The sequence below is a fragment of the Euprymna scolopes genome, chromosome 9 (genome assembly GCF_053919585.1).
Source record: "Euprymna scolopes isolate OS-2025 chromosome 9, ASM5391958v1, whole genome shotgun sequence".
Classification (NCBI taxonomy): Eukaryota; Metazoa; Mollusca; class Cephalopoda; order Sepiida; family Sepiolidae; genus Euprymna; species Euprymna scolopes.
The window spans coordinates 79,935,122-79,952,969 of record NC_136490.1 but is presented as its reverse complement, the minus strand read 5'-3'; the positions used below and the strand labels follow the sequence as shown (position 1 = coordinate 79,952,969).

The 17,848-nt window shown below is 37.0% G+C and overlaps 1 protein-coding gene across 8 annotated transcripts in view; it reads right to left on the bottom strand.

The window, feature by feature from the left end:
- Positions 1-537: 537 nt before the first annotated feature.
- The window catches only part of LOC145284723 (pyruvate dehydrogenase (acetyl-transferring) kinase, mitochondrial-like), a 591,786-nt gene continuing 574,475 nt past the window's right edge, over positions 538-17,848 (bottom strand). For all 8 annotated transcript variants that reach the window (XM_080133645.1, XM_080133648.1, XM_080133649.1 and 5 more), the window contains 3 exons: positions 6,337-6,447; positions 5,549-5,662; positions 538-4,700 (listed from right to left, as the gene is read on the bottom strand). In XM_080133645.1, the coding sequence (XP_079989771.1) occupies positions 4,572-4,700; positions 5,549-5,662; positions 6,337-6,447 (354 nt within the window). In that variant the 3' untranslated portion in view covers positions 538-4,571. The remainder of the gene's footprint in view (positions 4,701-5,548; positions 5,663-6,336; positions 6,448-17,848) is intronic.

Sequence of the window (17,848 nt, the reverse complement as noted above, 5' to 3'; positions counted from 1 at the left end):
AAAACTGAGATCATAGTGATTGTATACATATACTAGGTGAACTCTCTAGAGTCGGAGGGTTTAGTATAATACTAAAACTCTGTGGATCTTATTGTCTTGTTTGTTTGTCTCCTTGATGATGTCATAGAGGAATGACATTATCTACTAAAACAAGTGAAAGATACCAGAAAAATCATTTATGATGTTATAAATGATGAAGTAACAAAAGCATGATATCAATGAAAACAGAGATTATAGACGACTAGTGATACTTTGGGTCATAGGTTATCTATCTAGACAATGACTATTTATGATGAGTTAAATAAACCAGACGATTGATTACATATATAAATTTGTTACTTTAACATTTTCTTTTAATTCATTAACAATTTCAAATTACTTAGTCCATGATTTTGCTTATAAGATGAAAACTTAATGAAGATGCATAGAAACAAGTGGTATGATAACAATAATTAAATATGTAATCCTGTATTTGAAGTGAACATTTTGAATGACTTATGGGAAGTAGGAGATAAAAAATAAAAACAAGAAAATTAGTGAAATTTAAAAACATTTTAATTAGAATTCCATGCCATGACATACAAAATGGTTTGAAATTATTGCCTATCAAATCTACAGATAAAATCAGAAGACTAGATGTTTAGAAATTTTTAAAAATGAGACAGAAGTGGCAAGGAATAATAGTAACTCATTTAACAGAATCGGATTTATCAACTTTAAAACCTGACCTCATGGATTTATATTTCATTTGAAGATTAAATCTGATTTTAAAAAACACCTTGTCTGTTTTGGTAAGATATCTATATAGACTGGAGCAAGAATAGAAAAAAAAATCAAAATAATTTAATTCTACACTCACTCATTCAAAACATTAAATGAGTAAACATGATTAAATGAATAACAACGATTGAAGCATTTTTTAAAACCTTTCAGTGAATGCGCTTTGCAGAAATATATTCTGCAGACAATTCTTGTGATTAAAATTAATAAAATAGATATTCTATTAAGAAAAATTTTTAAAACTGAGTAGAAACTTTTAAAGTGTGTAATAGGAAAATTTGACTAATATCTTCATCAGTGAAAAACTTTCTGGTCTAAGAGAAAACAAATCAGCATAAACATGGTTGAATTGCATAAATTAAAGCTAATAGCTTTCAACATTAGTGGTAATATCATGACATACACAATGGATGAAGACTTTGTTCATAATTATTGTTTTACGGGAAAGTCTGGAGATAAAAACAGTCACAAAGCCCACTATTGGAATTTAGTTACAGCAAATATTGGCTGGAGAAATCTTTTTTCAAAACAAACAAAATCCTTTTTTTCTCTTACATTTTTAGAGAAAAAAATATTTAAAATTGTTTTTAATTGAAAAACTAAAACAAAAATATGAAAGTTTTAAAGCAATATTTCCCAAACAAAAATCCTGGAAAAAACTTGATTTGTTTTTATGAAAGACTCATTTTAATGCAAAATGTCAAGATTTATTTTTGTTGTTTTGATTAGAAATTATAAGTCAGCTTAAACAGCTAGCTTTTAAATGAAAAGAAAACGGTTGAAAACCAAAAACTGTGTGTATAAAAGATGACTAAGATAGCCACAAAACAAACATTTGTTTACCGATTTTACATAGGACACAATCATTTTCAGAAAAGCACAGATCATATCTTTAGTGATCAGTAGTAACTATCAGTTAGTTCTAATTGATATGTATTATATTGCTTAGTACAGAAATATACAGAAGCCATTTCTAGTGTGAAATTAGAGATGGACATTTTTATTAGCCATTAAACAAAAACTTAGTTTCTCAAATGGTACATTATTGGCAGTATATGTAAGGAAAACTGATCCCCTGATAAGTGTTGTCTATAAACCCTCTAACAGTACAGAAGAAGCAGTTCATAATAGTGCCTACAAGAGGAAACAACACATTAGATCTTCTGTTCTCAAACAACTGTGAGCTGGTCCACTTATATGAAGCAACTAAAACAGTAATGCCAGATCATTACTTTATAAAGGTCATTACCCCGAGTATACCAGCACTTCAGAGGAACCGAAAAGACTCTGAACACATCCTGGGAAATCTGTTAAGCATGTTCAATTCCTACAGCAAGGATATAGACTGGGACATAGTAAAATCAGAAACTGGAGACATCGACTGGGTGACTCTTCAATGAGAAAAGCTCGGATGAAATACTCAAAGCCTTCCAGTATAAATGCGTCGAGATCTGCAAAGTTCACCAAAAGCAAAAAAAAATAAGAGCAATCCACAGAGATGGAAAAATCAATGAAAAAGAAGGCAAAAACTAAAGCCAAATTAAAAAAAGGACACATTTACCAACAATAAACACAAACTGGAAAAGGAACTTGAATCAATAGAACTTGAACTTATCAAATCACATGAAGAAAGATTAATGAGGAATTAAAAGCCATATGCAACATCAAAACAAATAGCAAATTCTTCTATGCATATGCTAAGAGGAAACATAACACCCCAACCATAGGGCCACTTATGACAATTACTGAGGAACTAGAAAGTGATCCAAGCAAAATTGTGGAGATGCTCAAGCAACAATATGAAAGTGTCTTCAGTTCAACTCTGGAAGAAATGAGAGTTAACAACTCCATACAATTCTTCAATACTGTATTAGAAACAACAGATCAACTCTCAAGTGTAGAGGTTATAAAGACTCACATAATCTCGGCCATTGAGAAAATTTCACCTAGCTCAGCAGCAGGACCCAACGGCTTTTATGTGCTAGATTGAGATAACAGACATAATCTATATAGATTTCGCAAAAGCTTTTGACATCGGTATACTTTTGCTTGGAATTTGTGGAAAACTTGGGACACAGCCTCCTCTTGGACAGGACACAAAAGTAACTATTTGAAGGAGCTTATCAGAGGCAAGTAAGGTCATCAGCAATATTTCACAAGGCTCAGTATTAGGTCCTATATTGTTTCTTATAATGGTTACTGACATAAATAGAGACCCGGAACATGCCATAGCAACATCTTTTGCTGATGATATACAAATCATGAAAAAGATCTCCACATGACTCAAAGTTTTTACAAGAAAACCTCAGCAAAATTATAAAATGGGTAATGACAACAATATGGCTCTAAACAGAGACAATACGGTAATAAAGACTATCTCAGGGAAACATCTGAATACTGGTGTGGCCAACAAAAAATAACATCAAAGGAAGTAGTGAAGGATTTAAAGGTTTATATGAGCAAATATGCAATCTTTACACAACATACTGACTACACCACAATGGTCGCAAGACAACAAGGGCGGAATATTGCTGTTAGCGGTGGTCTCCACAAAAAGTAACAGAAATCTGCAAAATAGAAGTACCCCAGAGAACATTCACCAGCAAAATATGTGGAGTAGACCAAATGAATTACTGGGAGAGGCTGAGGGAGCTGCAACTGTATTCACTACAACACCGAAGAGAACAATATATTATCATCTACATATGGAAAATCTTGGAAGGGTCCCAAACACAACAATAGTAGAAATAACTCACCAGCAGCGAGGGAGGCTGTGCTATATAAAAGCCTCACCTGGGACTATACAGAAGATCAAGTCCCTCATCCATCACAGCTTCACCTACAGTGGTATAAGAACACTCAACTGTATTCCAGCCACAATAAGAAAAATAAGGAGAATGTCCCCTGATGCTTTCAAGAAACATCTAGACATCTGGCTGGAAAAGATATCTGACCAGCCACCAACACCAGGCTATCCTAGTCTCAACACTAATCGTTTACTGTAAGAAATGGGCAGTTTGGGTTTAGTGGAGCTCCAGTTCAGCTCCAATGTCAATAACAGACAGAATAAAACAAACAAACAAACAAACAGACAACTTATATAATTGTAATAAGTCTTTCAAAAAAGTTGACACACTGACAAATACTTTCTCAAAATTTCTTTTAATAAATCAAAAATATTATTGAATGATTTTTTTCTGTGACATAAATTGCAAAATATACTTACACACATCAAATGTATACAACATTATTTTAAGATTGTACAGAAAAAAAATAATTTGCATGAGTAAACTAACAAAAAATATGAGCAAAGTGGTATTCTTTCAAATGAAATATTTAAACCAATTTTTCATATTTGCTCTTAAAACTGATTAATTTATGTTGAATATACATAGGAAAAAGTACTTTGAAACTAGCTAATAAAAACTAATTTTTAGATAAGTAGTCTCCTCCTCCATAGATTTTCTTTCAAATAACATCAGGTGTAACGTTAAAATGGTTGGGGTTAGTTGAAAGTTTACTAAATGCTTATTATTTTGTTTCTTTTAATTTTGTATTCATTAACATTTATTCAAAAAGATTATAGGTCAAAGCATGTAGGGTTAAAGTTCAAAATTTCAAAACTTACTAAAATATAATTTGGTTGATCATCACAAAATCATTGTTCAAATTATCATTAAATACTATTTGTGGGATAAAAAGAAAAAAAAAATGGAAACTTCAGCAGCTTCTTGTTGATTCACTACAGGCTGTAGAGAAATGACATTTGCTGTGACAGGAATTGTGGTTAACTAACCCCTGCTCATTGTTGTTCCAGCACCAGGAGAGCTCCAATCAGATATCAAAGTGTCTGTATGGTACATTTTTGATGCGGTGGTATTATAAACAGGTAGAAGCTCATTTGCCTCACTTGGGAATAACTGAAACAAAGAAAAAGATTACAAATAATACCAATATATTTGATTTGCTGGATTTTAGATGAAACAAATTTCTCTCATATTCACCCTTATCACTTTCAGCTTTTCCTTGGCCTTCTTCAGTCAACTGTTATAAGTTTAATAACTCAAGCGTTTTCATCCATTCTTTCAATATAATCAAACCAATGATGCCTCCTGCATATATTTCCCTATATTTTTCAAATTTAATCATTCTTTGAGGTCATCAGGTCTATGCTTGTCTTTAAGGCTCACATTATGCATCCATCATATCATTCTCAGAATTTGCTTCCATCCATCATCATATTGTATATACATACCTGATAGATTTTTCTCTTGGTTAATCATGGTAACTCTCTGCTGATTAGTAATGGCAGAAGTTCCCTGAACTTACTCAATCCATTTCTAATTCTTGCTATCACACCAACACAAACGCCTTCCTATGTTCCATGAAGATAACAAAATTTCTGGATAGCTTCACCATCCAAATATATTTTCCTTATCTCTGAGATTTCATTTATTTCCATTGTTTGATACTTCTTGGACACAAACTGATTATAAGTTACTTGTAATTTCATTGCACCTTACAAGTACAAAAAATTGAGTTGTTCCTAATTCTCTTTTTGAGGACTTTCCAATACTACAAGCACTGATCAAGACTTTGGTCTTGGTAAAGTTCATTTTCAAACCTTTACTTTTCATAGCTTTCCTCCAAGACTTCAATGTAACAAGTAGACCTTCCAGTGTTTCACATCATTAGCATATGGTATCTCTTCCAGACAAGTTGTTTATTACAAAATTTGATAGAAAATATTTTTTTTCTGAAAACTTACTTTTAAATAAATGAAAGCATCTGTTCCACAACCTTCCACAGAACTCAAAATCAAATCCCCATGAAAATATCGGGCATATAAACGAGACAATGGTAAACCATAGCCATAGCCAGCCTAATAAAAATATAAAATCAATCATGTATAAGTGACAATGCAACAGAAGTAGGAATTATATTCTTTGAATAGAAAAAAAATCAAGGAAATCTTATTTAAGAGAATAATTTAAAAAATTGCATGTGTTTCATCAAAAGAAAAAAAATTCCTTTAAAAACATTAATATAAATCATGCAGAGATTAAATTTAGCAAAAATACTTATGTAATTTTATTACTCTTAAAACAAATTTGATTTATACATTTTAATGTAATGTTTATTTAACTTTTATTTAAGTTATATACAGTTTTATTGAAATTATATGCACTTTTATTGAAGTTATATCAAGTTACAACTTTCAATGTCAGACTAAAAAATAAAAATCTTTAATTATCCTTAATATGAATGTTTTCAAATAAAGCAAATAAATACAATGAAAATAGCATTTTAAATGAGAATCATTTGGAGGAAATTAGTATAGAAATTTTTATGCTAATTTCTACATTATATATATATATATATATATATATATATAATTATTTTTTTTACTATAATAATTAAATAATTATATATATATATATATAAATGTTGAATGTTGTATTTTAAAAGAAAAAATTAGAATTGCTTTGTTTAAAATGCATACTCAGTGAATTGTAATTTTAAGAACTTGTAATGCAGACTATAAAATATACTTACAAGTGGAGCTGATCCATTATCTGAACGCATTGGTTGTGGTGCAGTTGAATACATATAATGGAAAAGCATTTCAGACTTGCTTCGTGGGATACCACCACCCTTATCACTCATCTGTACACACACACACAAAAAAGGAAAATATTAATATTTGAAAAAACAAAAAACAAAAAAAAACTGACATCACAAATGAAAAATATTGTTCTTATCCTGGAATTTATTAAAATGCAAATGTTTCAATTATTTATTGATAAATGAAAAACGTGTTTTCAAGTTCATTTTCATTCGGGATAAAATAAAAATAGCATTACTCAGCTCGTTTCAAGTATTCAAGTACATTGTATTGGTTGATTTAAAAACTTTTTACTTCCTTTAACATCAAATTAGAATTCATTTTATATCTTAACTAATCTGTTTTTCTACAAGACATCCTGGATAATAATCTAAAAAAAAAAAAAACATCTTGTAAATCTCTAAACCTAATGTCACTACTTTATCATGTTCTTGTCAGGCCAATGATGAGGACGAAAACTGTATGTAACATATTCCATTTTTGATTTATTTTTATAGTATATCAATCTTCAATGGGTTATTTTTACTGACAAATCAAATTATCAGATAGGTGGGATACTTTTTATTTTATTTTTTTAATTATTATTTTTTAAAACAGTTCAATTTAAATTTTATTTGAGAGTTTTAATTTAAAATGTTGCTCAAGTTTGTGTTTTTATTTTATTTATTTTTGTTTATTAGCTTATTTAGATCTATTTAATACTTAATCCAGTCAATTTAATAATTTTTTTTTCTTTTTTTTTTCTTTACATGAAATAATGTAATTTTCAGGACTGACTTCATACTTCCCCACCTTTCTTAAAAATATCTATGAAATAAAGTAATATTGAGATCGTAAACGGCTTCAACCATTCCCGGGACTGAAACCATATTCCTCCCAATCATAAAAATATATACGAAATAAAGTAATTTTGAGATCATAAACTGCCTCAGCCATTTCTGTGAGCGACTTCATATTCCCCTATCTTTAAAATGTATATGAAATAAAGTAATTTTGAGATCCTAAATTGCTTCAGCCATTCCTGGACTCTACTGCACATCCCACTCTCGAAACTATATATGAAATAAAGTAATTTGGTTATCATAAACTGTTTTAGCCATTTTCGGGATGGACTTCCTATTCCACCCCTGTCTTCAAAAGATTATATGAAATAAAGTAATTTTGAGATCATATACTGCTTTAGCCATTTCCGGGACTGTATCACTATCCCCCCACCTCCTAAAAATATACATGAAATCAAATAATTTTGAAATCGTAAACTGCTTCAGCCATTTACCGAGTCTGACTCCATTTCCTCTATTCTTAAAAATACATATGAAATAAAGTAATTTTGAGACTGAAAACTGCTTCTGTCATTTCAAGGACTTTCTCCATATACCCTCATTCCGTCTCTCTTAAAAATATATATGAAATAAAGTAATTTTGAGACCGAAAACTGCTTCTGTCATTTCAAGGACTTTCTCCATATACCCTCTATCCGTCTCTCTTAAAAATATATAATTTTGAGATCATAAACTGCTTCACTCATTTTGCAGGAAGAGAGCACAGGAAGACAGGATTTGGGTTTTGATGGTAAGTTGGCCTCCGCTCATCAGTGTCTCAGTGTGCGACGCTTTGCAGCTGCTTGCTCATGCTCGTTGTTGAAGAAGACAATCCTGATATCACATGTGGAGCGCTAAGTGTCTCTGTCTGCTGCCAAAGTCTCCAAAAGATTGAAGGGGATATTGTAGTGCTTGAGGATGAGCTTGATGCAGTCTATGTATCTTCTAAAATTATATATGAAAGAAAGTAATTTTGAGACCGTAAACTGCTTCAGCCATTTTCAGGACTGATTCCATATACCACCCTGTTAAAAACATATGCAAACAAGTAATTTTTAGACTGTAAACTTCTTCAGCCATTTCCGGCACCGACTCCATATACTCTTTAAACTATATATGAAATAAAGTAATTAATAATGCTTGGGAGATTGATTTGTGACAAGAAAACTGAAACAAAAATGTAGTAGGCAAAACAAACAAAACAAAAAAAAAAAACAACTAAAAACAGACGAAACAAAAGCTCGCTTCTCGCAGACACGTGGGTCGTAACAAGCACAATCTACTCGCCAGAATCACCTACACACAATCTGCAGAACGCCCCCTCTCCTTTCTAGTGTCCTGCCTTTATAGCGGCCGGGAACGACATATTTGCATAATCGCGCGAGAGCAGACGTGATTCAACGATAATTACATTGGGTAAACGCTAATAAAAGCCCATGGACGCCATCTTGGAACTCTCTCTTTCGCTCAGCCCAAAACAGACGTATCCGAGGTAAGCTCTCTATTTCTCATTTTGGTTACTGCTAATTCTGCTACACTCCCCACCTGATCTCATAATCATAAACGGGGCATGGGGGAAGTCGTCTTTGTCGGGTACTTCTTCGAAGAACTGGAGGCAGTACTTCCTCCTTGTCATCTTCCTCATTACCACCGTTATTGCCGCCAGCCTGTTCCATAGGCGGTGTTTCACATTAGGGCAGGGACAGGGGGGCAGTATCCGTCTTTGTCGGGTACTCCTTCGTAAAGGCAAGATGGGTGGTCCCTCTTCTGCTTCTTCAGTATGTGTATTATATGGCTCTCCATCGTCCTGCATTATACTCTCTGCTCGTTCAGAAGACATTGTACTGTCTTCCTCTTCCTCCGATGTAACAACATAATGGCGAGGGCGCAGATCTTTCACGTGGCGAGGCACACCGTCCACCAAAATCGATTTAGGGCTGATTACCTTGGTCACCTCACCCTTGCCGAACCTCGTGGTACATCGATTTTGCGGTCTTTTGACCCACACGCGATCTCCAACCTGGTAAGAGCTGTCCTTGTATGGGACAGCGCATTCTAGCCACTATTCGTTTTACTGTACGGTGACATCACTCCGCTATGCCATTCCCGGCTGGAGTGTACGCACAACGGAATCGCAAGTGAACTCCCCATTTATGTGCAAATGCTTGGAATGCGTTGCTGCAGAAAGCCATGTCATTGTCTAAAGGGATTTCATGCGGCAAGCCACGCTCGAGGAACACTGTTTCCAACTGATGGATCACGCTTGCTGAGTCCTGCCTTGCCAATTTCCTCGAAATGGAGAAACGCGATGGACCACAGTCTGTTAGAGTTAAAATGGAAGGTGCCATAATGCGTGATATCCATTCCAATTCTTTGCCAATTCTCGTTAACTTCCAGCTTTCCCTTTTCCCACCTGACTGACGCTGGATCAATGGACTGACATTCCTCACATTTCCGTATGACCGTTTTAACGGTTGCTTTTGTCGTGGTTGGGCAACTTCTCCTGATAAAGTAGGTAGTGCGTCGCAGCCCCGGATGTCTACTACCTTTGTGAATAGCCATGATTTAACTCTCATCCAGCTCGTCTGTGTGAACCGCGCCTATCACCGGGTCAAGCCCGTTTTTCTTTTTCATTGCCTCAAACCATGTCTGTGGTACTCATGTCAATCGGTCAGCAATGTTTCGTGCTGATGGAATCAGCGTCACGTCCACTGTCAGCCTGTACTCTTTCACAAGCTCCTTTAGAGTGCTTAGTCGCCTCCTAATAAGCATCTCGCTTGCTGCTTTGGTGCGTAGTCATGCTTTTCCAGTTTGCGTGTCCGAGACCCAATGGTATACGCAGACAGAATCTGTCTTTATGTGTAGCACTTTGCTCTGCCACTGTAGAGCCAAATTGATACCTTTCAATACGGCATCCAGCTCGGCTAAGTTGATATGTTGAGAGTCACCTTCAGGTCACAGCCAACATGCATCCTCCAACACAGTTTCACGCATCTCCAAGGCTACACCAATTGCTAGGGAGCTAGCATCGACCCATACATTCAGCTCTTTGCCATCCACACACCAATTTCCCTGGACCGGATCGTTTCGCTGCACAGATTCCAAGGTTTCGAACTTCATACGATGCAGTACGACGCTTCCACCATAGTTCACGGTGTTCCATCCAGACTGCCAATCCCAGCACCTGTGCACCGTCCTTCAACCGCTCCGGGTTTTTGCACTCCAACCCGAACTGCGCTAGATGTTCTCTTACATGGGTCGCGGGCACCATGTCCTCGTTGACAAAAATGTCATCGATGTAAGCAGATGCTGCACGGCTTACAACTTCTTCCTGAGACAATACTTCGCTGACAATTGCTCTCATGATCAGGGGAGCCACATTCAAACCGAACCCCAGACGGGTCAGGCAATATTTTTTCCCATCGATTTCCACAGTCTGGTATGGCCACAGTGTCTCATGGACCCGGACTTGTAGGTATGCTCTCCTGAGGTCCAGTAGAGACACGTTAGCACCTTTTTGTCTCCATTCGTGCAGCTTAGCCGCACAAACATCTGCGTTGGCTGTAAACACATTTACGTAATGATTTAGCTCCCAGTAGTCCATTACAGGGCGCACTTTGGCTTTGTTCTGCTGCATCACAGCCATCAGGGGAATTAGGCCTTTGGAAGGTCCCAATTTATCCTCTGGGTACGGCACGAGCCAACCATTATCTATCCAGGTGCGGAGCTCCTGCGTGTATTCTTCACGGATTTCTGCCAGCACTGGGTCTTCTGACACTCGATTGTGTAGTCTTTCAGGGGGGTGGTCCTCAGACCACTTCCACGATGCGGTCCATGTTCAGTTTTGATGATCAAAGGTCGCCACCTGTGAAATCTGGTTCATTAATAGAAATGGCTGCACATTTAATATTTTTCCTGTCGCCCAGCCGTACTGATCCTGTAGGGTTAACAACGACACCGCCCAGAGCTTTTATGGCGTCGATCCCTAGAAGTAAGTCAAACCCCAGCGGTTTGCCACACACCACCAACACATTGATTCTGGCAGACACACCTTCGTCAGTGGACACAGAGACCGCTCCAACACCGCAGCACGCATGGGACATTCCACCAATCGTTTTGACATCTACGTTCGTTTTTCTCCAAGACCGACACTGGTCTGCATGTAAAATAGTTATAGAGCATCCTGTATCAATAAGCACCAAACATCGCGTCCCGTCAACATGGATGCTTATCACCGGGAGCGTCGTGCTCGCATCTTGGTGGGGATGGAGACTGGCGCTTATGCGTCCTCCCCGTGCTCGTTTCCCGAGCAATTCCGAGCCCAGTGTCCACTATCACCGCAGTTGTTGGGTGAGCGTGTGGCCGCAACCACGTCCTGATTGTGTTCCCCAGTCGTCGTCAAAATTCTTGCTCTCGACATTAGTTCCCCCAAGGTCAGGACTTTGATGTTCGGCACCTGTTGAAGAGCAATTGAGCAAACTCCCACACCACTGTCTAAATACAGAAGGTTTGATAAATTTAGTGATTTTTTTTAATATGAGAAATATCAAAAACTATTTGATACTTATATGTGATTATGAACAATAAGGACGATAAACAGAGTTTTAGTATGTAAAATTATTTTCGTTATACTGTACAAGTATCTAATTTCTTGGGTAAGATACTGTACAAATACCTTATTTTTAATGTAAAAGTGAAACTACTCCTCAATCATTTTATGTGATTTTCTTTTGTGCTAAATTTCCCTGTCGAAGGTAAGAGTTTGTTTTTTCATCTGGGTACAGAAGCATCTTATTTTTTATATGTCATACTACTCAGTTATATTACATGATTTTTGGTTTTAATAACTTTTATGTACATAACAGGTAAAATTTTCTTTGTTTTTTTCATGTAAGTACTATACTGAACAACTACCTTATTTCTTGGGTAGAATATTATACAAGTACCTTATTTCTAATTTAAAAATGAAACTACTCAATGATTTTACATAATTTTCTGTTGTGCTAACTTTTCTGTATGTATGAAGTATGGTAAGAGTTTGTTTTTACATTAGAGTGAAGAAGCACCTTATTTCTTATATAAATGTCATACTATGCGATTATATTACATGAGTTTCAGTTTTGATAACTTTTCCGAACGTCACAGGTAAAAGTTTGTCTTTTCATCTGGTACTATAGTGAAGAAACACCTTATTTCTCATTTAAAAGTCATACTACTCGAATATATAACATGATTTTTGGTTTAAAAACTTATGTAATAGGTAGGATTTTTGTGTTTTTTCATATAATTACTATATTGCACTTCTTTCGTACCTTATTTCTGATTTAAAAATGAAACTACTCTATGATTTTACATCATTTTCTGTCATTGTAACTTTTCTGTATTGAAAGAATTGGTTGGTTTTTACATCAGTGTGCTGTGAAGAAGCACCTTATTTCTTATATAAATGTCATACTACTCAAATATATTAAATAAAAAAGCCCATAGGCGGAGGACTTAAGCAGGTGGTATCTCGGGTAAAACCGAACCAAATAGCTCAACAGAGCACCTGTCAGTCCTCAAACACGCTCACTTCCCCTGGAACACCAATGTCAACAACTTCTAATCCTTCTACTGAAAACACAACATGGGGTCCCCAGAACCAGCTCTCCCCGAAACAATTTAAGGAGCTGATTAAGGAGACTTACAGCAGATCCACAGAGGGGAATGCCATAAAACCTCTACCAGGAGATCTTGAGGAACTCCAAAAAATGATTGCCGCCTTATTAACATCAGATGCCCAAACAAGAGGACTCACTGGGGTCCCTTAAGACACAATGGCTGAACTCCTCCTGGTACTCAAAATTCAAGCAACTTACATCGCCAGGAGAAGTTATGCAATGTGGAGATTACTGCTCCCAAATCAGGAAGAGGCAGAAAAATTGGCCAAAAAGAACTTAAAAGTGGAAAAATCCTCAGTTAAAGCCGGAGTATCTGGGAAGAAGGAAAATGATGGTCTCCGTATTGAATATGCCATATTATCTTGGCTACAAACAAGAGCAGTCTTCAGTCAATACGGAGATGTCAATTTGATCGTTCCAGCATGTGGTTCCCGTAACATCATACTGGGGGACTAGAAAATAACAATGACAGTTGATCGCACAGGGTTCAATACCATCCCAGCACAACTAAAATTTGAATATTGGACTCGGTTGATCATTGTAGAATAGAGACAAACAACACGGTCCAGTCTGAATTACCCCAAGTACCAACACCACCTCTAGCATGGCGGACCAAGCCACTCCTCCCCAACACAACACTCCCCCAGAATCTCCCACCTCACCATCCTGTGATACACCACCACTAACATTGGAAAACCCTCAAACTCCTCCTCGCCTGGTACAAACAGCATACCAAAAGACTACCATTCCTGCCGGGGGAAAGAATATGTTAAACTAACCCTCTACAAACCACTGCTGATCTGAAAGGCAAACAGAGGGCACAGTATCACAAACTCAACCAACTGAATAGGTCCCAGGGGAAAAATGTGAGCAATCCCTCCGGCACACCACTTGTCACAACTTTTATAAAAGCGGCAAAGGACAACAGAACATGATAGAAGTGGCTAAGAATGCAGTTCCAGGACAAAACCTAGTGGACTTGGAGCATCCTTCACTCCATAGACTTTCTTTTTGATGCGAAGTTAGGGTCCCAGTTTTCGTTCACCCCCTCCTTCTACAGGGCTTTGAAATTAACGTTCCCGTTGGACGTGGGAGGCGCAGTGAGGATGGAAAATTTTCATTCAAACTGCTTTCAGGCAGTCTCACCAAGCCTTCTGCATCCTCAACTTCGAGGATTTCAGTCTTGTATGTGACTCTGCCTAAGGTAAGTGATCATGTCTTTGAACCTGGCTACACTTAATGTGAGGGGCATGAAATGTGGAAGCAAAGCAATGCACATGCTAAGAGACCTTAGTGTCCCTCAAGTTATTGCAACTATTCAGAAGATCCACTTTATCTCAGATGGGGAAAGTCAAGTGCAAGTGAACGACTTTGATGTTTACTCAGCATATTTATGGAATTTCCTTGCTAGTGAGATACCCTGTCAGCCTCCGTGAATATTGTTCATGTGGACAGGGATGGGTGGTCAGTCGATTGTGGTCAATGTTGCTGGTAATAGCAGTGTGTGTTCTGGATTGTTGAGGTTTATGTGCCCAATTCTGTGGTAATGAGGGATTCCTTTTTTCGGCGGTTGGAGATGTTTTGAAGATTCTTAATGGGTGATTGTAATGGCATCCTTGATCCCAAGATAGATAAGGTCAGGGGGGAGTAACAGTTCGGAATGGTGTGATAGCAGTCTGATTTGATGGCTTCATGCAACAGATTTCACCCAGATCACCCAGGGCAGGAGATGTGAACATGGCATGCTAGTGAGCCTTCCCATCCAAGCATATACTTGGGTCAGATGTTAGTCAAAAGAGGTGATGTAGACTTCCTATCTTGCCCCACATTCCATTCTTTAGGACATTTGGACCATAAATTGGTTATGGCCTGATTAAACTTAAATGCTAGGCCTAAACTAGCTGGAAGTTTAATAGCTTCTTACTGGAGCTAAAAGGCTTCTGGCAGAAGGCTAAAGAAATAATTCGGCAGGCACTAGTGGGGGCGGTAACAGGAACTAAGTGGTGGGTTAGCACCAAGGCTAAGATTAGATGCTTCTGTGTCCAATATAGCCAACGCCTCGTTCAAGATAGGCAAATAAGCGTTTAGATGATAGGCTGACTAGGGCGATGGCTGGGTGGGATCCCCTTGAAATAGCACTAGCTAAGGACAACCTCAACCGCTTGGCTAACAAGCGGTACAAAGGTCAGGTAGTTAGGGCTATGTTAATGAAAGTTTCAAATGAAGCTACATGGCAGCTTGAGCAACTAACTGTGATGGTCTGGTCACGGAGCAGAAGATCATTACTGTGTTGAAGCAGGTCAGCTGCAACAAGTCTCCAGGACTTGATGGTCTTTCCTTCTTGCAAATCGTTTGCAGGTTGTTATCACTGACTTGATTGAACCGGACCAGAACTGTGCTGTGAAGGAGAGATCGATTCAAGACAATCTGCATTTGATCCATACGATCATAGAGGGGATGACGCCATTGAAGTTGCGCTGATCAATTTAAATCAGTCCAAGGTTTTCAATAGGATTGACCATCATTTCCTGGGATCTGTTTTAGAGGCTGCCGGTTTTAATCCGGACTTCCGCAAGTAGATCTCTATTCACAAGTTAAGGGACGAGGCGGCTACACCAGTCCTGCGCGGAATAGCTCTCCTGTGTGGTAAGCAAGCTAGGATTTCCGTGTTTGATGATGATGTCACCATGTGACGTCGAGCCTCACAGACATCAGAACAGTGACCAAGGTGCTTGCTTACTACACAGGGGCCGTCTTCAACCGCAGCAAGTTGGTCGGCCTGCGGTTGGGTGCCTGGAGTGGTGAATCCGCACTTCTGGGCATAATATTCAACTGGACCAATGGCCCGGTCTGTGTTCTTGGTGTCTGGTTTGGACTGGGTTTACATCTAAATAAAAACTGGTTGAAAGTAAAGACTAAGGTCGAATCATTGGTGGAGACTTGAATTCGAAGGGGATTGTCCTTGAAGGGTCAAGCAAGGGTCATCTTCCTGCTCATCCTTTACCACTTATCTGTACAGCCCCTGCCTGCAAAACGCCTCCAAGCTTTCACAGAGCTCCTCTTCTCACTTCTATGGGAGAAGGGAAAGCACTATGTTCGCAGGGAAGTCCGTATCCAAAGTCCAAGCGAGAGAGGCCTGGGATTGCTTGATCTCAAATGCCATAGACATGCTGAGAGGTTGGCTTTCCTGGGTCATTCGCTAGAGGAGGATGTTCGCTGGGTCCCTGCGGTTGGAAGTGCCTTTCCCAACCTCAAACCCAACCCCTCGGTCAAAGGCTGTCGTAGACCGAGGGAGGAATCAAAGTTTTTTGCCGAATGCCGAGCCGCACTTAAAGCTTTGCAGGGGACTAGTATACCATCTTGCAATCTAGGAAGAAACGTTTTTGAACTTTTAAATTTACACAAACAACTTTTTCACATTCAGATAATAATTAAAAAAAAAAAAAGGGAAAAAAATTATTTTATATATATTTTACATATGCACACATGTACATACTTTTTATAAAAATGCTGAGGAAATTTCTTAAGTAGGTTTAACTCCACGGTATGAGTGCAGTATACCAGTCAAGAGTAATCTTCAAAATTTTCTAGACCATCTAGAATGACCCTGTACCTTCCCCTCTCCCCCAATTTTTTATAGGGCTTCATGCCTAAGTAATTTGTCTTGTTGTTTTTGTAACACATAAATTTGTAACTTCAGACAAAACTACTAAATAAATAAGATCAATGTGTAGTATCTGTTCTCAGCATTCAAGCGATCTCATTTTTCGCCCCCCACCCACTTAAACCAAGTACGGATATCACATTTGAACTAATACTAAACAAAATTATTATTGATAAATATTTTCAATCATAATTATTTTTATACCTTATTGTTTTTGGTGATTCTTGGATATATTACTATTCGATACGCGACAATCATGTAGACACCATTTTTTTTTTTTTACTTGAAAATCAGTATTTCCAACGGTGTTATAGTGTAGAATGACCTCGAACCAGTTTCTACTGGAAGTAATAAAAAAACACCATTAAAGAGAGATGACGTCATTTCCCGTAACATGACTTAGCATTTTTTCAAATCTACATGAAATACATTGAATTCATTTAAAATTACGTAATAATTACATTAGAAGTACGGAGAAAAAGGTACGCTCCCATTGCAAAAAACTGCTCACTTCACCCAGACAGAATTAATCTTTTTGGACAATTTTTACATTTTTTCATGCGAGAGATTAATATTTTTAACAATACCATAATTGCAACTGTTTGATGTTTCTGTAAAAAGTTTTAGCAAACATACAAACAAATACACAGACAACTTTCTTTTATATAATAGACTAGCAGGGCTACCAAGTGTTGCTCGTGACCATATAAAACAATGAGAAAAATGAAGTTAACTTAGAACATATCTGTTATTCTTAGGATAGAGGAATTTTTGATGTCTATGTGCTATCTCAAGCAAAAGAATATTTTACCTACCCTAGGCCGGGTATGAAATAATTGTACCTTAGGACAGGTATTTACAACATGTATATGAAATAATTTTAGCTTCCCTACGACGGGTTATGTACAGCACATATTTAAAATCATTTTACCAACCCTTGAACAGGTAATGTAAACACATATATGAAACACTATAACATACTCTCGACAAGTATTGTACAAAATATATAAAACCAATTTATCTTCCCAATACCGCTACCATAATTTTAAGAAAAATGAAGTCATTTTTAGAAGATAGATCAATTCTCGAGCAAAATTATTGTTTTAACACGGGCAGTATTCCGTATAATTAAGTTTTTTTTTTATTAAAGTGTTAGATGAAAGTACAGAATAGTGAAAAAAAATGCCCTCCCCATATTAAGAATAGCTTTGTAAATAATATTTCAGCACGGTCTGTATTCTGTATTAGTAAGTTTTTTTTTTTATTAAATTGTCAAGTGAAAGTACAGAATAGTTAC